Genomic DNA, 26501 nt, shown 5'->3' with positions numbered 1-26501 from the left:
AAAAAAATGGTTCGGCCCTGCACGCCCACACAAAAAAAATAAAATAAAAGAAGTTACACACACACAGCACTCAAAAACATAAGATAATAGATGTTAACATATTTACCCTAACCCTAGTTTCGGGTTAGGGCAAGCACATTTAGGTTTTTTTAAAATAAGATGTGTGTGTGGGAGATATAAAAAAAAAGGGGTAATATAATGAAAAATAATAGAAGCTTTTCCCCCCTTTTTTCTTTAGAATATATATATATCAATATTTATATACATATATATAAGTAATTTAACTTCTAAATTTGTTGAGATCAAAATAGTTATTTGTAAAACTAAGTAATGTTTTTTTTTAAATTATTAAATAAATGTAGAAGCATTTTAATAAAGAAAAAAAAAGATTTTATACTCTTGGGAGGGTAAACCTTAGGGGATTAAAATGACCATGTTGGCCCCCTCTATTCTAAAAATTATTGGACCCTTTTTAAATTAATGAATAATTGATTTGATAGATTTATTTAATCAAAGAGTTAGGGTGAGTTAATTTTAGACCCTAAGGAGTTAAGGAACTATAGGAAATCATTATTTTCCTCTATCAATTAATTTCAGAAATTATATATTTAGTTTGAGATTAATTGCTAGAGAATTTAATTATTTAATAGAAGATTAATGATCACTATTTTGGGGAAATATTAGCTCGCTTATAACATAGATTATTTATTGCCTCATTAATTTAGTTGCTTGATTTATTTGAAACATAGTTAAGATCAAACTAGTTTGCATTAATTTAATTAAGGTAGTCGTACTAAGTTAAGTATTTAGAAAAAAATTATTCCGTTTGTGCCCAAAAGTTTGGGCATGACAAATAACTTAAAAAATCTAGCACCATGTCCATCTCTTCAACTACTACCAATCGAAATCCCTTCCTGGAGAAGAATATTCGATGCTTGCCTCCACTTCCCATATCTATTCAAGCCTTCATGATACCTATTCCAAGTCCTCAAGCCATTAACGTAGAATTTTGTATAACCATTCCTTTCCTATTCATGTCTAGATATGGCAAGGATTACGAGACTGATTTCCCCATCTCCTCATTGCAAAGATAGATTATTGCACTTAAAATCATTCAACATTTCAATAGACCCATTTGCTTGAATAGGGGGTCCCAAGCTCCCGTGTTTGCATTCCAATTGATTTGGCCTAAAATTGGACACAAGGAGTTAACATCTTTCTTTTTCAAAATTGGCAGAGCAATTGTTATAGATGGAGTGCAAGTGAATGAAATTTGTAGTGTGGAAAGAGAAAAATTCTTACGATATAATTGCTTACCCTTTAGTTCCCCTCATATTATCCAGGTGAGAGACAAAAAAAAACCATCGGTTCTGAGAAGTTACCAAGAAACACTACGATCTAGAATTGGGGAGGAAATCTTCATGATTCTGAAACAATATATTATGGTGAATATTTAGTTGAAACCTTTGTGTTGATCAATATTTTGGGGCCTGCAACAATATATTATGGTGAATATTTAGTTGAAACCTGTGTTGATCAATATTTTGGGGCCTGCAATCATAGGCAATAAGTGTAAATGCCCATGGGAATATAGTCAAAGGCCTAAATAAAATAAAATAAATATTTGATAAATCTAGTATGAAATCAACATATATAAGTGGAATGAATAACAAGAAGTAATTTCAATGTTGGAAAATATACCATCCAACTATAAATAAAGTTTTCCAGATTTAATTCCTAATTAATTCATTAAAAAAATTGTGGATGAAACCTGATGCATAGATCATATAAAATAACATAAATTGAAAAATCAAATAGCAATCTTCAAAGGGGTTTACAACATCGCAATAGTGAAACCAAATAGATAGATTTCAACATCTCATAAACTCTTGTTGGCTACAGTTATTCCTAGAAAGAGGATGTATGCAAATCCCATCTTGTAAGGACTCTACAATTTGATAAATTGAATACGAGATTTAAAACTTGGGTTTGTAACTGATCATAAATGGTTAAAACTTGATGAATTACATCCTCTCCCAGCTTCTCTATCTCCACCCTCCAACTCAATGCTGCAAGAATACAAGAATCTTTAATTGTACCATCCCTGGACAAACCTTGGGTGAGAGGCTTGAATATTTGAGGAAGGGGTAGTTTATTCAATTTGGCCCATGAGTTGGCTGATATACCTTTTAAATTCATCGTTTTGTTCTTTTAACTCTTCTTTTGTCTACTCTTTCTTATCCATTCTCCAAAAAATGGTATTTACTGCTTGTCTTAGAGAATGTCTTTCACCTTATTTATTTTGTTGACCTAGATCCACCTCTTTAATCTGATAGTCTACTTCAGTTGTCTCCAGCTGTGGTTTATCCATTTGTGGGATGGGATTTGGGCCTTTTTATGTTTGGATTCATCCATTGAGGCCGAAGCCAATTGTTGACCTCACTTCTTACTTTTAGAAGTTTTAAAAGTTTTCTTCAATACGGAGAAATTTACTTCAGCTACCTCCTTGTAGGTTATTCTCCTACGAGTAATAGAGCATGTGATACAAGAAGGAGTGGAGCTAGTACTAGCATCTGTAACCTACAAATCCTTCCTTTCCTCCTGATGTTGTCATTATTCCTCATCCTTCTACTGCTTTTCCTCGTCATCTTTGGCAAGCTCTTTAATGTATACCTATTGTTGTATTGATTCTTCTAATGTTTTCTCTTGTGTTGGTTCATTTGCAACACTCTTATCACTTTGTAACTAATCTTGGTCCATTCGCGGCTGAGAATCAGGAGGATGTGCCTCTTGATTCTCTTCCTCTACTTCTCCCAAATCCTTCCCAAGAATTGAAAATAGTACATCTTCAGTAGCTTTATCAAAAGAATTAGTATCAAGAGGATCATCATGAGGCACTTGTTGGTGTTGTACTAATGGGATCTTCACATTCTCAAGATGCACCTCGAGCACTGGTCCCTCAGTATCGAACTTATCTCCCTCATCTTCCTCATAAGGTTGTTGCTTTGTACCTTTCTCCTTCTTGGGCTCTGCCTCCATGTCAATTTCTATGTGAATTGTATCATGATGTGGGTCTTTAGAGGAGGGATTAGTGGAGGAAGGTAATGGAGTTTCTCGTTGGAGTGTTGGAGTCTATGAGATATCGAGAGTGGGGAAAGAAAGACCTTTTGATTGGTGTTGTGAAGGATCCACCCTTGATCATTTCCTTCTAATTAACTATGGGCCTAGGTCCTCTTCTTCCTCTTTCTCAGACCAGTCCCTTATGAAATTGATAGGAGGAACTCCTTTATGCTTCCTAAACCTTTTAAATACTTTTATAGTTTCAGTAGATGGAGCCCTAGTTTTTTTTCCCGTGTTGTTGCATACCTAGTCCTTGATGAATTAAGGAGGTGATATGTCCCAAAGGGGTACTTGATTTCTCTTTTCTCTTGCCAGATTGAGGAGTAGAAGAGGAGGGTACAATTTGATATGTGCTTTTTGCTTCATTTGTTTATGCACCTTTGATTATGAGTTGCTCCACATATGATCTAGGATGACCTTTTGGTTCCTTTAGTGGAGAACGTTTCTTGGAAGAAGAGGCACCATAAGTTTTCTTTCCTTTCGTAGATGTAGGTGCCTACTATTGGGATGGAGTTTCCACAAAAGGAACTAGAAGTATATCATAGAGATTCCCTATTCACTGCTTAGTCCATAATAGTACATCTTTAGCTCTTAGATGAATATTTTCTTCTTCAATCAAATGAGAATCAACATTGTGAATAGGGATATAAAAAATTCTCTTATTTTCATACAAGGGATGTAGTACATTCCCATCATACTGGGCCCTGACTTGTTCTAAAACCCATAAATTTGCTATATTTGATGTCAGGTCTAAACTCAACCTACAGTAATATCTAACCCAGACCTCATGATTATCTATACAGTTAGCTCAGTGATATGAATTCAAGATTTGGCATATGAGTGAAATGAGAACCCATGACTCTACTAAATGTGTCGATTAGATCAAATTTGTTGTGATCAATTTGAATCAGGTCCAAAGAGAACTCAAGCAATTCACATTCAATGTTCTTGGGCACCTTTATATTTGAACACAAGTAAGCCCCTACATCAATTGGAAGTCAAAAGCAGGGCTTATGTTTGCTCTCTATTAAATTGTGGGCATCTGCCACTTGCTTGCATAGTTCCAACACAATCAGTCAGTCGCAGGGATATCAAAGCAAATTGTATGGAGGCGCAATGCAACCAATGACCCTTATCTATGTGAATCTATTGAACTGGGCAAAATAGCTACCAGAATGTTTTCCTTATTAGCTCCAAGCGATATTCTTTTACCGAAATCTCCCTCAATAGCCCTAATGACTTCAAAAAAAAAAAATCATTGACAACACGATGATCCTTTCTACTCCTATGTAGTTGTAGCTAAGGATAATGTGATATATAGGAATATTCAAAAGAGATCCCTCTCTTCTCAACCTGGGTAAGTGACCTGAGTTGCAATCAAGTAGACCACATACAAATTCATATCAAACCTTGGGTCTATCTTGACCTGTTGTAGCTACTTGTCCAAGTTACCACTGATCATTTTAACCCATTCAATGTATTATTTCCTTGCCGAGATAGTTTTAATAAAGAGAAGCATCCAAGGATGAAACTCTTTTGCATCCGATCATCCTACCATCTTGCTAAGGAGAGTGACATAGTCCTTAGCATCCATATGAAAATGGGCCCTTTGAAAGATCTTTATCTACTTTAATTGGTTGGGTTTCTTGGTCTTTTCCATCAATTTTTTATTGATATAACCCATAGGATCTCCTTCTACTTGAAAACACTACTCCTCGCTCAAGTCACCATGACATGAGCATATTAAACATACTTGCAAATATGGAAAGCATCTTCAATGGCATTAGGGTAGATATCTAGGATCACATTATCAAGTGAGCCATAGACCCTTCTTTCATTTGGCTTATATCTATATGCACAAGCCATTATCAATTCCAAAGATTGTAGAGCTACTAGGAAGCCTACTACTTGGACAAGTCCTAAGCGCACAAATGAAGTGGACAAAGTGGCTCTTTCATTTGGCTTGGTCATCCTCTATAAGAATTTGTTCAAGTCTACATGGCCAATGTCAATATCCATAATATCCCTACCAAAGAATGTAACTTTATATGAGGAAGATAGGAGTCGAACTTGTACTTCATGGTGACTACTCTTGATTAGTGATTCTACACCCAAAAGAGTTGTAGCAAGAGTCTTATTATTAAACAAAAAAAAAGCATAAGAAAAATAAACTAATTAATGCAAAACACCTTATTATTCAACCTATCCATCAGTAGAGTTTATAGTAAATCGGGGGTCGAGGATAGGAACATCCCTGATCCCCTTCTTATCATAGGCCTAAGATGATTGGGGGTCAACAATGAGAACATCCCCGATTCTTAATTACTATGCATGAAAAGAACAATGGGGATCAAGGTCTATGATTCCCCTGATCCTTGAAGGATTGATGAGAAGGGTGGTGGTTGGGGATATTTCCATCCCCAATCCCATACTTTGAAAGTATTGTGGGTCAAGGATAGGAACATCACCGAACCCCGACACATGAAAGGACATCAAGGTGGGCTCGGGGATCAGCTTACATTGACCCTGAACTAGGGCCAAAAATGACACAAAACAGAAGAAAATAAACAAGGGCAAAGGCATAACTCTAAAAAAAGTGAGAAGAAACAACATCACAGAGGACCAAAAAAACAACAAAGAAGCAACGAAAAACAAGAGGAACAAAGAGAAAAATGAAACTGAAACGACACCAAAATAGAAAAAAGGGCAAACAAACGATGGACATACCTTAATAGCAAGAGCACATAGGTGTGAAACTAAATTTGTCACATAATAACACTTGGCAGAAGCTCAAAATCATGCATCGAAGCACAAAATCAACAAGGGGAGGCTAGAACTAGAAAGAATAGGTGAGAAAAAGTGAAACAAAACCCTTATATGCCCGAAAGAAGCATTTAATGTTGACAAAGGTGGGGCCCATCAAAGATCCCCGAAAGGGACACCTAGAGGTCGAGGATGAGAACATCTTCGATCCTTGAAAAAAGACTAGGCATAGACACACAAGGGGAAAGTCGAGGATCGAGACTTTGCGAAAAGATACTGGGGGTTCGAGGATGTTTCCATCCCCAATCCCCAAAAAAGAGGAGAAAAAATAAAACCCAAACAATGATCCCCAAAAGGCAGGGAAGGAAAAGAGAAGAAAGAAAACAAAAAAATAAAAGAAACAAAAAGAACAAGGAAAAATAAATGAAGGGACAAAGGGCAAAACAAAGGAACAAGAGAAAAGAAGGGGGGTCCCCATTTCTCAAAACAAGACATGGAGTGTGAGTTGTGGAGGAACATGATGTTTATTTATTTTTTGTTTTTCAATCAACTACACATTCACTAGTGAACATGTATTGGCATAGAAGAAAATATTTATTGGTCCAATTAAAATTATGTAATGACTAAAATACAAATTTTTTGGGGGGCCAAGTTGGCCTCGAGTGAGTGGTTATTGGAATACAATCTACTAGTACTTCTCTTCCCCTAGTGTACACGTAATTAGAAAAACTTGGCACAATCTTGATTTATGTTTGAAAGAACATTTATTGTTAAGCCAGATGCATCACCTAGATAACGATGGAAAACATATGCTTTCCCATTCCCTATAGACATTTGAGCTCATGTACAACTAGGTAATGCATATAATCTTACAGACTGGACAAAAAACATGAGAATATAGGGTTTTCACCATTGCCAAGCTTAGTGTTATTTCTCCTGCACTCAAGTGCAAGCAAAGGGTGTAAAACAATCAACTTTAAAGATTATTAGGTTACAAAAGAATAGAGAATTCTTGAATTAAGTCTTATTGAGTTCACATTTTCAAATTTGAGCGGAGGTCAATGGAAATGCTTTTGAGTAAAGATTGTGCAATTTTTTTATTAAAGCTTTTAACAATTACTAAGAAGAAAATGTACAATACAGAAAATATAAAAAAAATCATAGAGATAAATGCTCACAACACAAGATGTACGTGGGGAAAACCCTTTCGGGAAAAAAAACCCCACCCCAAAAATTTGTTCAATTTATTATAGTAAACGATCCGATTACATACACTTGCAAAACAAGTTTTTCCCAAGAATACACAAGTGTTGAATTCTGGGATAATAGTATGTGTAAATAATCATACACCTCCAATCTTGATGCTTGTATTTATAGAGTTTACAAATACAAGCCACATGCACATGCACATGCAAAATTCACCTCTCACAGCAACTTTCCATATTCAACAAATAAATAAATAATAAAAAATAGAATAAATAATACTTGGAAAATTAACCTTATAAAGAAACTGAGCATAATAAAGATAACTGAAGAGCTATTCCACAAGCATTCTCTGATGGTACTCCCCAATATGTCTTCCACTGTTGCCAATACAAATTCCTCTCCCTTCCTCCCATATATATTGAAGGCCCACCTCCACCTCCACTGTTGCCAAGAATTTTCAATGCCCACCTCCACCTCCCATATATATTGAAGGCTTCCCAAGTCTTCAAGCCATAAACACAGAATTTGCCATGACCATTTATTTCCTATTCATTTCCACATGATTGCCAGATTGATTTCCACATGTCCTCATTTGCAAAGATAGATTCTTGCACTTAAAATCATCCAACATTTCAGCAGATCCTTTTGCTTGAATAGGGGATTGTAAGTTGACCAAGCTCCCGTGTTTACCGTCCAATTGAACACGCCTAAAATTGGACACAAGGGGTTAACATCTTTATTTTTCAAAATCAGCAGAGCAGATGTTATAGGTAGAGTGTAAGTGAATGCAATTTGTAGTGTGGAAAGAAAAAAATTCTTACAATGTAATTGCTTACCCTATAGTTCCCCTCATATTATCCACGTGAGAGACCAAACATCCATCAGTGCTGAGAAGCTACCGAGAAACACTATGATCTGAAATCGGTAAGGAAATCTTCATGATTCTGAAACACTATATTCTACTGAATGTTTAGTTGAAATCTTTGTGCTGATCAATATTTTGAGGCCCTGCAATCATGGTCAATAAGTGTAAATGCCCATAGAAATATAGTCAAAGGCCTAAATAACCAAAATTTCAGTTGACAAATCTAGTAATTTCTATGTTAGAAAATAAATCATTCAACAATAAATACAGAATTCCAGATTCAATTCTTAATTTATTAAAAAAAAAATTGTGGATAAAACCTGATGTATAGATCGTATCAAACAGCAGAAACCAGAAAATCAAATAAAAGTCTTTAAAGGGGGTTACAGCATCATAATAGTGAAACCAAATAGACAGATTTGAACATCTCATAAACTCGCATCGGCTACACTTATTCCTAGAAAGAGGATGTATGCAAATCCCATCTCATAAGGACTTTGCAGACAATTTGATAAATTGAATACCAGATTTAACCCTGTGATAAGCAATTTAGATCTCATCTTCTATATGTACCTATTTACAAATATCAGCCTTGCTGTAAGCAACAATTCCATTTAGGTAAAGCTTAGTACAGACTGTCCTGGTGGATATGGCAGCCAATGGATGATCAAACATGCAAAAATAATAACACTACCCAACCCACCCTTCAAACCATGGTATATGAATTATACCTTAAGTGAGTTTGAAAAAAAATTTTCCTTCCCATGGGCTATACAATGAATGGAAGATCAAATGGAAGATCAAGACAATGAATGTTAGAGCTGGAATTTATATATTATCTGATTCAATGTTCTAACAACAATAAGTTACAATTACATATCCAATTCACATTAAAAATATAAATATATATTTTTATAAATCAAAAATCATATTTTATTGTTAAATTAAATAATATTTAAAAATAACTATTAAACATGACCCTTTATATAAATGAAAGGTTCAACTTTTTAACCTTATTGAAACTCGCTCTAAGATGTGCTTCCAATAGTCTCATCCTGTACAATACACTTCATAATCATATGCACTTGTTTCAAAGTAAAAAACAACTCAGACTACTGTAGTCATTGTGGATGCTTGTTGGCATGAAAAATATATACAGAGAAAAAGTTACAAGAACAATGCATAATGCAAAGATGAGCAGATGTTAAAAAAAGTGAAAGATTAAAAAAAAAGTTGAAAGATCCACAATCTGAGGAAGGATGTACAAATCCGAAAGTCAATAGAAGAAAAGATTAGTTGTAAGAACAAAATTAAAAAATGTTAGCTTTACAAATGCTAGTTAAAAATTAAATTATTAATCAATTCGATTCAACAATTTTGTGTAAAGCAGCTTAAATATTTTTGGGCATGAGCCATTCAATAGTACTTTTAATTGATTTTGTTGGTTTATAATAATTTTATGGTGTTATAATTTAAATTTTAATGAATATATTATAAATAATATTTTTAATGTCTTATAATTTATTAATATCAAAAATTATTTGTAATATATTAAAAATTATCTAGTTTGTTTTTAGGTATCTTTATGTAACACTCTGATTATTTAGAAATAATGGATACATTATCTAAATATAAACAACACTCATATTTTATCAATTTTATTCACTTTTGAAGATAATCTATATCATTATCAATTCACATTTTTCTTTGTTCTTTTTCTTTAACTTTCCTACTCTTTATCTAATCACTTTCATATCTCATTATGAACATGTAGATGTTAAAAAATAAGCCTATAACATAATAATTATTTTAAAGTATTGCTACACATAGTCAATTTTCAAAAATGTAATTATTATCTTTGTCCCAACCCACTCATGCTTAAAAAAAAATGAAATGTATACTTATCCTCAGATCTATAAAAGAAGATATTATTACATAGTAAACAAAAAATTTCTTATAGTGATGGAGATCCATGATCTAACAACTAGTCACATCGGTTTCTTTGTTCTCCATTCAAATACTATCAAAATTAAAATTTGAACAGAAGTGACTATGTAAATCTACCTATAAATCACAAATGATTGTAAATTTTTTTTAATAAATCTACCTATAAAGCTGACAGAAAGGCTCTAGAATGCTCCGCTCTTTGCCCACATCAATCATTGCCCTCGTGCATATTATCACTTCCCTCGGCCATTTCTGCACGTTATTTAAAAAAGCACAGGCAGCACAAAATCAGATGCCTCATAATAATAAATAGATTTTTATATTTTTAATTCAACTATTTTCTATGACCTGTATGTTACTGTAGAATGTTCAACAACTGATCTGGAAGCGAATTCAATCTCTCACCATCATCCAAGCAGATTATACACGGCGCATTCGATCGGGCATGTACTTGCAACTTCTTCAGTTATGTCAAACGTTGTAAACCATTCTATCTACTCCAATTTGTGGCATTTCTTCAATCTTGAGATTTTAATTTTGCAAGACTTGGAAGGTGTTCAATGAGGGGACAACTCTGTATATAGAGCGTCTCCAATGATTTCAGACTTTCTAAACCTTGAATTTTTTCCAATTTGTGGCACCTTATCACTACAAATTTTCTTAGGGAAATTAATTCTGTAAGACTTGGAAGGGCGTTCAATTCTATACAGTCATATATTCTGAGTGTCTCCAATGATCTGAGGCTTCCTAAACTTTCTATCTTCTTCAATTTGTTGCAGCCCCTCAAATCAAACTTCTTTAGAGAAGTTGCCTCTGCCAGACTTGGAAGGGCGTTCAATTCTATACAGTCATATATTATGAGTGTCTCCAATGATCTCAGGCTTTCTAAACTTTCTATCTTCTCCAATTTGTTGCAGTCTCTCAAATCAAACTCCTTTAGAGAAGTTGCCTCTGCCAGACTTGGAAGGGCCTTCAATTCTATACAGTCATATATTGTGAGTGTCTCCAATGATCTCAGGCTTTCTAAACTTTCTATCTTCTCCAATTTGTTGCAGTCCCTCAAAACAAACCTCTTTAGAGAAGTTGCCTCTGCCAGACTTGGAAGGGCCTTCAATTCTGTACAGTCACATATTGTGAGTCTCTCCAATGATCTCAGGCTTTCTAAACTTTCTATCTTCTCCAATTTGTTGCAGTCCCTCAAATCAAACTTCTTTAGAGAAGTTGCCTCTGCCAGACTTGGAAGGGCGTTCAATTCTGTACAGTCATATATTGTGAGCGTCTCCAATGATCTCGGGCTTTCTAAACCTTCTATCTTCTCCAATTTGTTGCAGTCCCTCAAATCAAACTTCTTTAGAGAAGTTGCCTCTGCCAGATTTGGAAGGGCCTTCAATTCTGTACAGTCATATATTATGAGTCTCTCCAATGATCTCAGACTTCCTAAACTTTCTATCTTCTCCAATTTGTTGCAGCCTCTCAAATCAAAGTCCTTTAGAGAAGTTGCCTCTGCCAGACTTGGAAGGACGTTCAATTCTGTACAATTCTTTATTACGAGTGTCTCCAATGATCTCAGGCTTTCTAAACCTTGTACCTTTTTCAATCCGTAGCCTTCACGGATAAACAACATTCTTAATTGCAAAGGAGCCTGCTGCCAATTTTCAATAAATTAACATAATTAGCATAAATTAAAAAATATTTTCGTTTAACATTTTTTAAAGTACCATAAATCAGCATACTTACATCCACATCACGTTCCCATAGATCTTCTAATATTGGAGCTTCATTAAGTTCTAAAATTCTTAATTCTTTTAATAAAAGCCACGATGGAAGATTTTTGTGCTCAAATCTATCATAGCTAAGGCACACCAGTTCTCTTGATACTTCGCTACATTGCTCATTAATGAAATCTCCATTGCCAATAAAAATCTTCAACCCAAGCGAGCCGGGCGCGAGGATACGCTCTCCTTGGCTTGTGTGTATTATGATCTTTCCTTCCCGTGGACAACAATTGTCACCAAATGCGTCTGCCATTCCTCGGATTCGTATTGCTTCCTGAATAGTCAACATTAAAAATAAGACTTATTTTAAAGCATAGAACTCATTAAAGGGCAGGCTCAGAGCTCGTTCCCATACCATGATTAATAAAAAGCCAGGAAAGAAAGAAAGGACGGATTTCACCTGTTGAGGCTGAATCTCGATAATCTGCTGTTTAGACCAAAGACGATAGGGTGACTGTTGATTTGCGATCTCTCTTCCCAAATCTCTCAAATGTTCATGCATTCTAATTCTAATTGTAGATCTCTCCTCATATAGTTCTACAATACACTTGTTCACAAGCCTTTGCAAACCGTGCAGACCATCCCAGTGTGATCCGTCCCACACTGCAATGGCCGAACTTCTTTTCCATCCAATGAAAAAACACGCTACATCCAAAAACATTTCTTTTTCTTCTTTATCTAGAGTATCATAGCTTACTTTGAGTCTCGATTTGATGTCGTCTGGCACTAGTATGGACAATTTGTTTAATTGAGACTGCCAATATTTCTTGCTAGATTCCCCATAGAGCTGACTCCCTAAGACCACGAGTGATAAAGGCAGACAACTGCAAGCATATATGAACTTCTCAGCAAATTCCTTGAATCCCAACAATGGAGAGGGTTGTCCGAATGCATGCCAACAAAAAAGCTGCTGGGCATGAGCAGGATTGAGTGTTCTGATTTTATATATAGCGGAGATGTCCCACCCTTTCAGAACACTCAACTCTCGTGTGGTAACAATAATCAGAGTTCCCTTGCCAAGGCTCTTCCTTGCTGGTAGTAGAGCATCTAATTGATGTATATGATCCACATCATCTAGAACGATAAGCACAGTAGCAGATTTCAAACGGCTTTTCAGAATCTCTTTGCCTTTGTCTACATTGTCAAAATCAAAATCTTTGCGTTTAAGGTCAAGGTCCTTCAAAAGCATTTTTTGCTTCTCATGCAATTGCTCTTTCCTTGCAGCTTCACGAACATCGAAAAGAAAACTTGAGTTCTTAAAGGTCAAGCTTTTCTTGTTATAGAGTTGCTTTGCAAGGGTGGTTTTGCCCGCACCACCCATTCCCCATATCCCCACAATTTGTACTGGCCCAGCAGCAGCAGATTGAAGAGCAATCTTGTCATGAAAATCTTGTTCCAATTCATCCAACCCGACGGCATGCCTGGCAACATGTAACAGATCCTTCTTCAGTTCTTTCAATACACGATTCACCACATTCATCACTGCCGCCTTCTCGTCACTGAACAAAATGAAGATTTGCAAAGATTAATTTATATAAGCGTAACCGATCCTTGTCAAACAACTTTTTTAATCGAATTTTTAAAATAAAATAAAAACGATCGTTGCCCTTCATAGAATTGTATGGTTTAGAATATCATCGTAGAAATATAAACAGAATTAATTACTGTCAATTTTAAATAAATATATCGTTTTTCACTCGCGGGTATCAATCATTTGGAGATTTAATAAATAAAGAAATATTAACTGTCAATTTTAAATGAAAATAAATAGATTTTATTGTGCTGTGCATAAAAACTAAAATACAATAACATATATTTAAATAAAATTGAAATTATAAAATAATTTTTTATTTATTTTAAAATTATTTTATTTTATCTATTATCATTTGTTTTATTTTATTTGAAGAGTTGATTGATTTTAGTCTTATTTAGGAAAAATCATCCTTCATTAGTTCAATAAGCTTTTATTTTATTTTTTATATATTTACCAAGATTTATATTATTTTATTTCACAATTATATTTATATTACATGACATAAATTTTAATATATTTTTAGAATTATTTTATTTTATTATATTATTATTTTATATTTATTTGAAGACCTATTTATTTTAAATGTAAATTTTAAATTTACTTTTGAAAACTTCATTATTTCTTATTTCAAACTTCATTATTTCTTATTTCAATATTTTTTTTCCAGAAATATGGTGAATAAATTATATATTTATATGTACATGTATAAATATTCAATATCAATTATTTGACTTGTAAATGATTGTTAAATATAAATTTAAATGGTAACATAAGATTTCAATGTTTCTATTATAGAACACCTCTCAACATAATTAAATGAGAATTGACATGAATACGCGCAAATTTCATCATTACAACCTTACATCAATACACCAAAAGGAATAAACTATATGAATTATTCCACTTGTTAAGAAAGTGATAGTTGGGTATATAACTATATGAATTATTCCACTTGTTAAGGAAGTGATAGTTGGGTATATAATGCCCCTAGCTCCTATTTGAGGATTTGGACATTTGTCTTTCCAACTAATTTCTCTAAGTTAGATTGGAGCGCTCTAAATAGTAGGGTTGCATCCAAAGTCTTGTGGTAACTTCTTTGTAGCAAGTCTAATAATGAATGGAAAGGACACTATAGCACAACCTCAATTACATCCACTTCATCTCTTCTTCACCTAAAACTCACTTCCTACATATCTACCAGCCATTTTTATGATTGTGCATATATGTGTTTAAGTAAATAAATATTAAAATCTGACACGTAAATAGTTGTTAAAGGTATGTGAAAGGGTTTTTATGTACATGGTCACAACATGAGACTCATTGTCTTTGAAAGGAAGCAAAGGTGTGGAAAACACTTACTAATGCTAATCTAGTGGGAAAGATAATGCAAATTTTCCTTACAATCTTTAATTATTACAAAAATAGAAACACATTTAGATAAAGAAAATGAACATGCAAATAATATACCATAATGACAGCCAATAAAATTAGGTAAAAACCTTTTAGGAGAAAAAACCCATACGAACAAAAGCATAGTACTTTGTATATTGCTAAAAATCGTGAGTACAATACAACCCCAATACAAAGACAATAGATTCTTCAATAAGAACTCTATTTCACATCAACCCACAACCTAGATTGATTCTGATAGCATAACACTTCACTTGCAGAACAACTAGAAACTCCAACATAAACAATGAACAATAATAATATTTTTATGTTTTCACAATGCATAAGAGAAAGATATGTTTTCACAATGCATAAGAGAAAGAGCTCTCTCTCTCTCTCTCTCTCTCTCTCTCTCTCTCTCTCTCTCTCTCTCTCTATATATATATATATATATATATATCCCTTCCCACTCCCTCCCTCCCTTCACCTCTCTCCCTCCATCCCTCCTTCCCTCTAAACTTCTATTTATGTCATAGAGAGAGGGAGGGAGAGAGGAGATAGAGATAAGTTGAGAGGGAAGGAGAGAGACAAACAGAGGTAGAGAGGGAGAGGTATGTATAAATAAAGAAGAAAGTAGCAAGCAAAATAGAGAAATGGAGAAGCATCTAGCTTAATGCAGAAATGCTTAATTCAAATATGAAGTTGTATAGAAATAAATAAGAAAGTAGCGAGTAAAATGTAGAGAGGGAATGAGTTGATAACATTTGTTGGAGAAAACTGTAGGAAAGAAGTGGAGAACCATCATTATTTCTCTTTCAACGACGTTGCCCACTAAACCTTGTGAAAGGGCGGGTAAGTGTACTATGTTGAATTGAAGAGAATGTGAGGATCATGTTAAATGTTGAATACGAGGTGAAGAGACTAGGTGGAGAAAACATGTAGAATGGATAAATGTACTTTATGAACAAAGAATATTCACGGTGTGAAAACCCGGTTCAAAATTCAGTCTTATACTGTCACAATATTAGAAAAAATAGAATTAATTACTCAAAGGAATCATATCTTTGTTCTCAAAGACTATTTTTCACATATACTTTTTTCACATTTAATTTTTTTTTAAGTTATTTTATTTTTCACTTTATTTTTAATTATATTTGTTGTTTTATAATTAAATCAAGATATCTATAAGGTATTTTATTTTTCTACATTATAGTGAATTCATAAGATTTAATATCATTCAACTTTTTATTGTGGTCTTTTAATTTATAAATTTTTTTTTTAAGAATTGTTTGTCGATCATGCTTATATATAAAGATTTCAATGTGTTTTTCTATTTGATAAATTTCATTTTGTTTATCTTTAACAATATCATAAATCCTTTTACTATAAATATGAGAGAGAGGGAAGGAGAGAGAGAGAGAGAGGGGGGGGGGGGGGTGAGATAGCTTAGAAAAAGAGAGAGATAGAGAAAACTAAAGAGGGAATGAGTGACTGAAGGATGAAGAGGTATGTTGAGAAATGGAGTATGGAGGGATCATGTGTGTGTGCATGAGAGAGAGAGAGAGAGAGAGAGAGAGAGAGAGAGAGAGAGAGAGAGACATGTGAGAGAGATGTGAAATGGAGATAAGTGGCGAGGGAAAGATGGAGGGAGAGAGAGGGTAGGTAGAGATAAGTAGAGAGATAATAAAAGAGAGTGAGATGTGAGATATAGAGAATTAGAAATGGAGAGGGAAGCGAGAGGGAGGCAGGGAGAGGTAAGGGAGATAGATTAAAGTAGAGAGAGAGAGAGAGAAGGGGGGGGTGATGGACATAGAGAGAGAGGTAGGGAGGGCGATAAATCAATAGAGAGGGATGTATGTAGATAAATAGAGGTATGGGGGGAGGGAGTGAGGTGGAGGTTTGTAGAGAGAGTGAGAGGGAAGATAGAGCTAAGTAGAGAGAGATGGGAGGGAGAAAAAGGTGAGAAAGAGAGGAGAGACAAAGTGTATGTGTGGTAGGTAGAGAGAGAGAGAGAGAGGGTAGATAGAGAGTTGAGTGAGAAAGAGGTAAAAGGAAAGCTCTAGAGCTTGGGGAAGAGAAGAGGGTAAGATAGAGAAGAGGGTGAGATAGAGAGAGGTAAAGAGAGGGGGAAGAGATAAAGTGATAGGGAGTGAGATAGGGGAGACAAAGAGAATGAGAGAGAGTGAGTGATGACAAGAGACTTCTAATTATTGAATTTTGATTATCTAGAAAAATATAAAATCTAGCTATTGAGAGAGAGAGAGAGAGAGAGAGAGAGATTTTATAGGAGTCTGTTAATTACTGAAATTTGACTCGGTCTAAAATATTATTAAATCTCCTAAAATCTAGAATCTTCATTATAACTCTTAGAGATCTAAAATCCATTCTCAAACATCCTACCAATACATACATATAGTTTAAACTATAATAATGTAAAGCTATAGACAAAGATAAGAAGTTATAAACATATGCTTATGCTTTCTTATACTTAAATATCTAGCTTAAATACTTTCTAACTTCGTATCTTTGTCTATATCTTTACTTTCTTATACTTAAATGATATATTTAATTTATACATTCTACCTACTTTTTAGTCCCCCATCTTCATGCACTAACCCTTTGCTTATGATTTTAGAATGAATATTGTAGGAATTGATTTGGAGGAAAACATTAAGACAAAGAGGTGTATAAATAAATAAAGTGTAAAACTGCATATTATAGTAGTGAATGAGTGGATAATATTATTTGTTGGTGAAAACATAGTAAGAAGTGCAAAAATATTTTTTAATCAAAAAATTGAACATATTTAATTAAAAATTTGGGTTTGATTTTGGATTTCTTTTAATTTTATCCATAATTCATGTTTACCTTTTACATGATTTGTGTAACGTGTAAAAGTTATTTTGATAAATAGTAGCATGTATTTAAGTGTGAAGTAAGAGTTTTTAATTATATTGGTTAGCAATAAGATTTTGTACAGTGGGGAAAAAATTACTATTCATCCATAAACATTTTTTCAAGTGTAATATCACATTTTATCGTGTTGTCTATTAATTCTAAAAATATATGCATTTCTTCTCTTGAGAAAAACTATCATTCTTCTTTTTTATATAAAAGAATAAATGCATAACAAAAAAGTGGATTGCCAAAAAAATGGTGCAAAAAAGGCAAAACAAAAAAGTGGATTGCCCAAAAAATGGTACAAAAAAGATGCAAATTTTAAACTATAGCCAATAAGGCTATAGCTATTGATGTGCCCTATTTACCTTGGGTAGGGCAATTGGGTTGGGGAAGATATAAGTCTTCAATGAAGTCATGTCATATCACTATCTATTCATAGATAGAGATAACTTAGTGTGATTCCTACATTTCTACGAATAATGTAGTGGGTGTTGCAAGTTATAAGGTCACATTCTATAATTTAGTATTAGATTAATAGAAAATTGAGTTAAAAGATGTCAAGAGATGTCCTTTCTAAGGTGTCTATTTTTTTAAAAACATGTTTTATATATACAAAAAAGGTCCCTTAAGAAGGATATCTCTTGATATGTTTTACATAATTTTTTTTAAAGATAAATGTGTTAGTAAGAAAGAATGAAGTGTTATCTAAAATATTAATATTAAAAAGTCTTACACAATTAAATTCAAAAACAATCTCAACTGAACATAATTTTTTTTAAAGATAAATGTGTTAGTAAGAAAGAATGAAGTGTTATCTAAAATATTAATATTAAAAAGTCTTACACAATTAAATTCAAAAACAATCTCAACTGATTTATTTTTTGTTAATCAAAATATAAGATATTATTACAAATCAAACTAAATTGACAATATCATGCAGTGATGATTGTAGATATTTTTTAAAGATGTCTAAAAACTAATTGGAGATTTAGACTCCACCTATTGGCCAGCTTTATTGCCATTAGAATTTGAACCACATATTTAATAAGACTTATTATCATAATTTACAATCTACTAAAAGTAAAAAAAAAAATTATTTAAATGCAAAAATTGACGTTACTTTTCATTTAAATGAGTTATTGGCTATACATAAATTTATATGTTCAATAAAATTCATGCATGGGATGCATAGTCTAATCAGCTTTAAGTATGACAAGCTACTTAAGTAACTATGTTGACTTTCTATCTCTTTCGAATTATTGTATAAATTTTATGTGGCAACTAGATAACATTTTTTTTTAATTAAACAGAACTGATTACAATAAATGAAAAAGAACACATTTAACAGAAACAGAAAAGAACCCCAAATAAAAAAAACTTTTAGATTATGATATTAATTTTATGTGACAATTAAATAACAATTTTTGTTTATTAAACAAAACTGATTACAGTAAAAGAGAAAGAACACATTTAATAGACAAACCGAAGAGAACCCCAATTAAAAAACACGCAAGGAAGATCTGATAAGCTAAATGAAGGAGAAAGATTATTTTGTATTTACCTTTGATCATTAATTATCTCCCCGGTGTACAATGAAGCTTTATGGAGTGCCAACCTCCAGCTTTCAACCTTTTCTGAGCTGTATCTGCTCAGGTGGAACACCATGCAACAACAATAGAACAGCCTTAACTCTGATATATGACGAATAAAAAGGAGAAAATAATAATAGTTGAGAATATTAGATAATAATATAGGGTCAAACCAGTATTTGATGTGTACCTGCTGCTCTTCTTTTCATGCTCGGAGAAGGCATCTGCGTAAATTCCTTTTACCCATCTTACAGTAAACGGCTCAACATGATAGAAAATGGGGATAAATTTGATGTTGGGTAGTTTCATTATAAATGCCAGCTCAGCCAAACACCAAGGAGAGTGTGCATAATTCTCAGAAAAAATGGCTATGTGATGTGAAGCACTAGCCATTGCTTCTTGTAAAGTATCAGGAAAAAAATCTCCAAGTTGAAGCTCATCTTGGTCCAAAAAAACTCTGAGCCCAGTAGCATCTAACTTATTGTAGATACTCTTGGCAACCTTTTGTTTAGTATCTTTTCCACAATGATTTATAAAGACATCATACGGCAGGTGTGAGGGTTTTGATTCAGCAGAGGTAGCAGCAGGAGAAGGTGGGACGATTATTAGGCCATCAAAAGCACTTCTTCTGGGATGCACTTGTTGACTGGTTGTAGCAGGTGCAGGAAGGACAATTTTCAGGCCCTCAAGAGAATTTCGCTGGCAATATTTGGGTTGTCCAGCGGTGTTAGAAGGGGCTGCCATTATAAGATTAGATCCAGAAAAAGAATAACCTGAGGTTTAGCTATAAATCGAGGCGAACAGAAACCAGGAAAATAATAAACAGACAAATCTGGGTTACCTAATGCAGAAGTGCTTGAAAAGAAAAGGGTAATCTATTTGTAGTGGTATGATGCAGCGAACAGGAAGTTATAGAGAAAGAAAGACGAAAGTGGCGAGAAAATGCGGAGAGAGAAGACAAGTAAATAATTGTTGGGGAAAAGTGGAGGAACATAATTATATCTCTTTCACCGACTTTGCCGGCTAATCCGTGTTGAATGGCCGCTAAGTGTCAGTATTTTAAATAAAAGAAAATGTGAGAAGTGGGGTCACGTTGAATGATTCAATACAAGGTGAAAAGACGTGTTGGAGTAAGCGTGCAGAAAAGATAAAGTGATTTATGGGAAAAAGCATCTTCACAGTGTGAAAGCCCGGTTCACCAGTCAATCTTGTATCTGGACAGTATTGTTCTTTTCAATAGCCTGTTTCACAGAAATAAAGAGGAAAGTGGTGAGAAAAATACGGAGAGAGAAAAAGTGGAAAAGAGATGGAGAAATGTGCAGGAAAGAAGTGGAGAAACATCATTATGTCTCTTTCACCCAGCTAATCCATGTGAAATGGGAGGTAAGTGTTAGCGTTTTAAAGTGGGGTCATGTTGAATGCTTCAATATAAGGTGAAAAGAAGTGATGGAGTCATAAGGAATCTTATCTTTGTCAAGTCATTGTTTTTTAAATCTAATTTTTTATTTTCATTTAGTGTTCTAATATTTATTTCTTAAGTGGAATTACTTTATTTTTTATGTTTTTTAAATTATATTTATTGGTTTTATAATTGGATTTGAGGTAATTATAGGATATTTTATTTTTCTATATTATGATGAATTCATAAGATTCATTAAGAACAGTTCAACTTCACCAACATACCAAGGGTCCATTTATAATTTATAATTTTTATTATTTTTATAAAATTTTCACCAATTATATTTATATATCGAAAGTTTCAATATGATTTTCTAATTGATAAATTTAATTTGTTTATCGTTAGCATTATCATAAATCCTTTTGCTATAAAGATGATGGTGTTTCCTCATATGTGCATTATATGGTAATGTAATTAATTTATTATCCTTCATGAATCTTTGTCATTTTTTTCCTTCTATTTTGATGCTTTGAATTCACCAATTAATGAGATTCATGAAAACTATACTTATTAGTCGCTAGCCTCTATATTGGGTGAGCTTTTAACCAAATAACTTTCTCATGTCGAAAATGTGAAATAATTTGTTGTTTTTAGTCGTCATTTTTCTCCATTCATCTAAAGTTCTCATAATACATCATAATACACCTTGTAGCTTTGAATCATATTAAATTTGCTCATCAATCTAAAAGTGGTGGCATATCTAATATTTGATTTGATTTAAAAATATCTATATCAATTGATGTAAAAGCAATGGCAACCTTGATTTAATTTTATTCTAAATATATCTATGTCAAATTCTATAAATTATTGTGTTCTGATGTTTTATGTCATCAGTAACATAGAGGTCATTGTATTTTAGTGTTTTATTTACCTCGCATTTCCTAAGTTTTATTGGTTATTATAGAGATTATCCACTCAAGGACTCAAACATCCCATCACTAACACCCAAGAAGAGTGTGTTAGCAGCAACCAAGAAGGAAAACTGAGAGGGTCGGGGGGGGGGGGGGGGGAATCAGTTTTCACCGAATTGAACAAATTAAGCACAATCTCAGGTCTAAACAACTGTAGCAAGAATAAAGATAAACACAATAGTACCAACACACATAACACCAATATTTTGACGTGGAAAACCTAGATAAAGGGAAAAACCACGGTGGGAACCTACCTACAATAAGATGACACTCTGTAGTAGAATGTGTAAATATTACAATGGGGAATGTAGATGCATTCAAGCACACTGCCTAGAGCTCACTACTCAAGATCTCCATTCAGAAATGCACACTTGACATCCATCTGATAAACCTTGTAGTTCTTATGTGCAACATAAGCAAGAAATAATCTCACAGCTTCAATCCTAGCTACCGATGCACAATTTTCATCATAATCAATTCCTTCCTTCTGAGAATATCCTTTACAAACCAATGTAGTCTTATTCCTCACAACTTGTCCATCTTCAATCAATTTATTCCTAAAAACCCACTTAGTTCCAATAATATTCTTATTTTTAGGTCAGGGTGGGAAACCAAAGACTTCCCTAATCCTCAGTTGACCCAATCAGCCTTGGCCAACAAACAGGGATGGTCAAAGACCAAATCCCTTTGCGCTTTAGGCTCCACTAAACCCGAGTGGGTGTACCTTACACTCTCAAGCACAAAAGAGGTTTGTTTTGAGTGGATTTAAACTATGGGAATTAGCAATTCTAGTGATGGCAAAAGGTTTTCCTGCAACTATGCCAACATAAGTGCTTTTTATTGAATGCCTTTAAAACTGATAAAATAAGTGTGTATAGTTGTATTATGCAAAAGGTTTGCTGTTAGGACTTTAAGCAATTATGAAAAAGAGCAGTACTCATAGAAATTAGAAGATTTATTTCTTTGATAAGGACCTAATGCATACAAACTTATTCAACAAAGATTAATAACAAACCAATGCCTTTATCTAACAGTTAATGAATAACTTTGTGGACAAGAATCACTATCAACTCAAGAGACAATTATAAGATCATCATTGTGAAGGTTTCATTATGTGTTGTATGAACAATAAAAACCCAATTTTACATTCAATACCACATCATGTGATGGCACATCAGAGCAAATCTAAAAGATTTATCAAGAGGACATGTGATTTCATCAAACATCGAATTACACGCAAGGATCTGAAGATAGAAGCATGAAATCTTGTATATTAACTTCTGGAATAAGAATGTATACAAAAGTTGCACTTTCAAATACTCCAATACATTCAGTTTGCACAGAATAAACTTCTTATTCCTACAAGACCTTTCTAAAACATAACACTTGCAGCCCTAGCCAGCGGCGAGGTCGTATATCTTTGTTCTGTGTGACTTCCCTTTTATAAACATAAGGGATAGTTGCTGACAGTTTCATTCCCAAAGGACACACCCTTTGGTTTAAGAAATAATTACAAATGAAACCCCTAAAATGCATACTAAATAAATGCTTTAATAATGTTCTTTTATTTCATTATCACCCAAAGATCTCATATACATAAGATAAGCCAATCAAATTCCTTGATTTAAGAATTAATCTTATTATACCCTTGATTAGGGTTTGCCTTGGAAAAATTAATAACCTTTCTTTGCATGTAAATACTTGGTTAGAGTAATCAAAGTATTTCAACCCTTTTGGAATATTAATTTACCCTAGTATAGATTTTCAAATAATAACATAAGGTAAAAGCTATCATATCTAATATAATTCATAAAAGTATATACTTCCCTTTTGAAAATGAGATTCGTGGACAAATTTCCAATAGCGCGATAAGAATACATTTTCACCTTTTAGGGCAACTTCAATTCTTTTGGAAATATTTTATCATATGAAATATATACTTGCAAAAAAAAATCAAACCATTATCCATATGATATAAATGATTTACCCTAATGCATATGTTCAATTTATTTACTTAGGGTAAATATACTTGATGAAAGAAAATATCAACCATTTGATAATCAAATGTTATTCATTATTTTCACTATATGTCAAAAGGCTTTTATAAATAAAATGTAATTCCCTTGACAAAATATTCCTCGGTAGTAAATAATATTACAAAATAACATTGAGTGAGAAAATGTTATATTTGAGACAATGATTTAAAGAATTTTTTGCAAAAATAAAAATCATTATATCTCCAAATATTATATTAAGCCTTTGGGTAAAAACACTTCCTGTGCAATATGTGCCAAGGGAATATAATTTAATTATCTCCACAAGAATGGTATAGTTAGACATTTGTAATAAATCAAAAAAATTGCATGGGATATTTTAAAGAAATAAAATCTCTAGTAATAAAACTAAAAAATACTTTTGCCCTTAAAATCGATTTTAATTATAGCCATTTTATCATTGGAACAAAAATACTTTTTACTAGGAGAAGTGACATATTATATTTCTATAATCAAATATAAAAAAAAATCTCAAGACATAAGCATGTCAAGAATATAGCATTTGAGAATATTTTTACTTCAAAAGTAAAACATTAAAATATATTAACTTACCCCCATTGGCAAAAATTAAAACAATCTTACCTCAAGCTCATCGGGGTAGCTATGCATTGTCGGGGGAGTACATTTTAAGTTATGTTGATACCCGATGAGAAACTCACTTTTGGTCTCAAAATACATCAATCATATTGTATAAATAAAATTCACCCAATATGTATTCAATTCATATATTTAGAGTGAAAATGAAAATAATGAAAGATGACAATCATAATTTAGTAAAGTTCATTTAAGTCATTATTTCACCATGCGTCAAAACGTAAGGTAGGAAGAACCTATGTAAATATATTTCCCTTTTGATAAAAAAACATTTCTTTTACAATACATGGGTAAATGCACAAAGTTGGGTCCCAATCCCGTGGAAGTCCACAGGTTGGGAAAAGAGCTCGCTAGAAATGGGTGCCCGATTTTTACAAATCGGGCACCCGTTCGCTTCGGGTGCCTGATCCATTCAAAAACAAGCACCCAAAGCTAAACGGGCGCCCGTACAAGCACCTGTTTCTTGAATGTATTTTTTTTTTAACCATTTTCCATCATTTTCACTGTTTCAAAGACGGGTAAATGTTTCAGAGGAGCACAGGTACCCGGTTTTTTCATCCCAGCTGACCCCCCAAACCATTTTTACCTCCTTCCAGGTACATAGTTTTATTTTTTATATTTTGTTTTATTTATTTTTATTATTTTTCATAAAAAATGTTAATTTATTGTTATTATTTTTCATTAAAAAAATGTGAATTTATTGTTATTTTTTAATTTTAGTGTTTTAAAGTTTGAAAAATATTTTTTATTTTATTTTATTTCATGTTTAAAATAGTTTTTAGTTTTTAAATATTGCAAAAAACATGAATAGTAAAAACCGTAGGAAAAAAACAAAAAACAAAAATGTAAACGAACAATAAACATTAGACACAAAAAACAAACAATGAACCCTGAATAGAAAAACGAACACTAAACCCTAGATAGAAAAAAACGAACAATAAACCCTAGAAAATAAACGAACAACAAACCCTAAATAATTAACAAACAATGAACCCTAGATGAAAATCAACAATAAACCCCCTTTCTCTCACACACACACACGTACACGTTACCATCTTTGTCATTACGCTCTCTTTCTCAATCTCTCATTGCCCCCTCTCTCTCATACACACACATTACCCCCTTTCTCTCTCTCTCACACACACACACATTACCCCCCTCTCTCTCTTTCACACGTTACCCTCTCTATCATTACCTACTCTCTATCTCTCAAATTATCTATTCTCTCTCTAACTCGTTGTATCTCAAATTACCTACTCGCCCTCTCTCTCTCTCTCTCTCTCTCTCTATTTTAATCATGCGTAAAAGTTCGAATGTTTAAATTTATATTTCTAAATGTTGTATTTAATTATAGGATTCTTTTGTAAAAGTTAGATGTTTAATTTATGTTTAAATTAAACTTTAAAATGATAATGAATATGAATGTGTTTTTTGTGTGTGAAAAATAGGGTTCTTAAATTTGATAATAATCTAACTATCATTATTAATCCTCACTACTTCCTAACTTATCCCACTCTCTAAAGATATACTATATATTTACAAACATGATAACATGTCATATACTTTGACTTAATAGTGGAAAGAGAAACCACAACCTATCACCTACTCATCCAACTAATTGCACCACCACATAGACTAAATACATAGTCAATGTTAGACTTCCTAATGTCAACATCCCATATCCAATTTGAGTTTGCAAGTCCCTATATTTTTTTAATAACATGTGGAACAATCCTACTACTAAACTTTATTCTTTCCAAACTTTGCGCTTTGAAAACATGGTTGTTGAAAACATGGATTTTTCTTCTTTTAGATTATTCCACGAATCACCAATCATTTTAGTGATCTCCCTATCCTTGCCAATACGTAATGCTTACAATTGTTTATACTGCTCAGCAAAGAAAAAATTGTAGCCATTCCTATTTTGCTTTGAAAACATGGTTGTTGAAAGCATTTTTTCTAAATTTGAGTCATTAAGATGCTAGATATTAAATTCCAACCTAGAGGTAGTATGTCCATAAAGTCCAATGGCTACCAAAGTGATAGATTTCCACTAAATGTTAGCTCTTATTGAAGTAACATTAAGTGTTGTTAAAGTGTCATAAAAAGTTGTCAAAGATTCAACTTGTCATCAAAGTGACATTATTGGTGAAGTATCCCAATTGTTTCTAAAATGACATTATTATACTAAATTTCAACTACTCCTAAAGTCCACCTTCTACCAATATCGTAATGTGCATCTAAAGATATTTTTGAACTTAAAAAATATTACAATAAATGTAAAATTATGCCTCAATGAGAAATAGAATGTCATGTGGAAAGAATCTCTATATTTAATCATCCATGTATCCTCACATATATGCATTCCAAATATATAACAATTATATCACTATT

The 26501-nt window shown here is 33.0% G+C and overlaps 1 protein-coding gene across 3 annotated transcripts; it reads right to left on the bottom strand.

Annotated features, from left to right (window-relative positions):
* Positions 1-7339: 7339 nt before the first annotated feature.
* On the bottom strand, positions 7340-20019 carry LOC131075257 (disease resistance protein RPV1). Of its 3 annotated transcripts, none has more exons than XM_059219581.1 (8): positions 19280-20019; positions 19062-19145; positions 12077-13175; positions 11639-11950; positions 10250-11546; positions 10062-10153; positions 7926-8097; positions 7340-7796 (listed from the first exon to the last, which is right to left on the bottom strand). In XM_059219581.1, exons 1-5 carry the CDS (start codon positions 19831-19833, stop codon positions 10419-10421), a joined length of 3177 nt encoding a protein of 1058 aa, XP_059075564.1. In that variant the 5' UTR covers positions 19834-20019; the 3' UTR covers positions 7340-7796; positions 7926-8097; positions 10062-10153; positions 10250-10418. The 3 variants fall into 3 exon arrangements, with proteins under 3 accessions (XP_059075564.1, XP_059075565.1, XP_059075569.1); XM_059219582.1 differs by having other exon boundaries at positions 10307-11546; XM_059219586.1 differs by having other exon boundaries at positions 10250-11543.
* Positions 20020-26501: the final 6482 nt, after the last annotated feature.

The sequence above is a fragment of the Cryptomeria japonica genome, chromosome 1 (genome assembly GCF_030272615.1).
Source record: "Cryptomeria japonica chromosome 1, Sugi_1.0, whole genome shotgun sequence".
NCBI lineage: Eukaryota > Viridiplantae > Streptophyta > Pinopsida > Cupressales > Cupressaceae > Cryptomeria > Cryptomeria japonica.
Note: the sequence above shows the minus strand (reverse complement) of the source record. Positions and strands in the feature narration are given on the sequence as shown.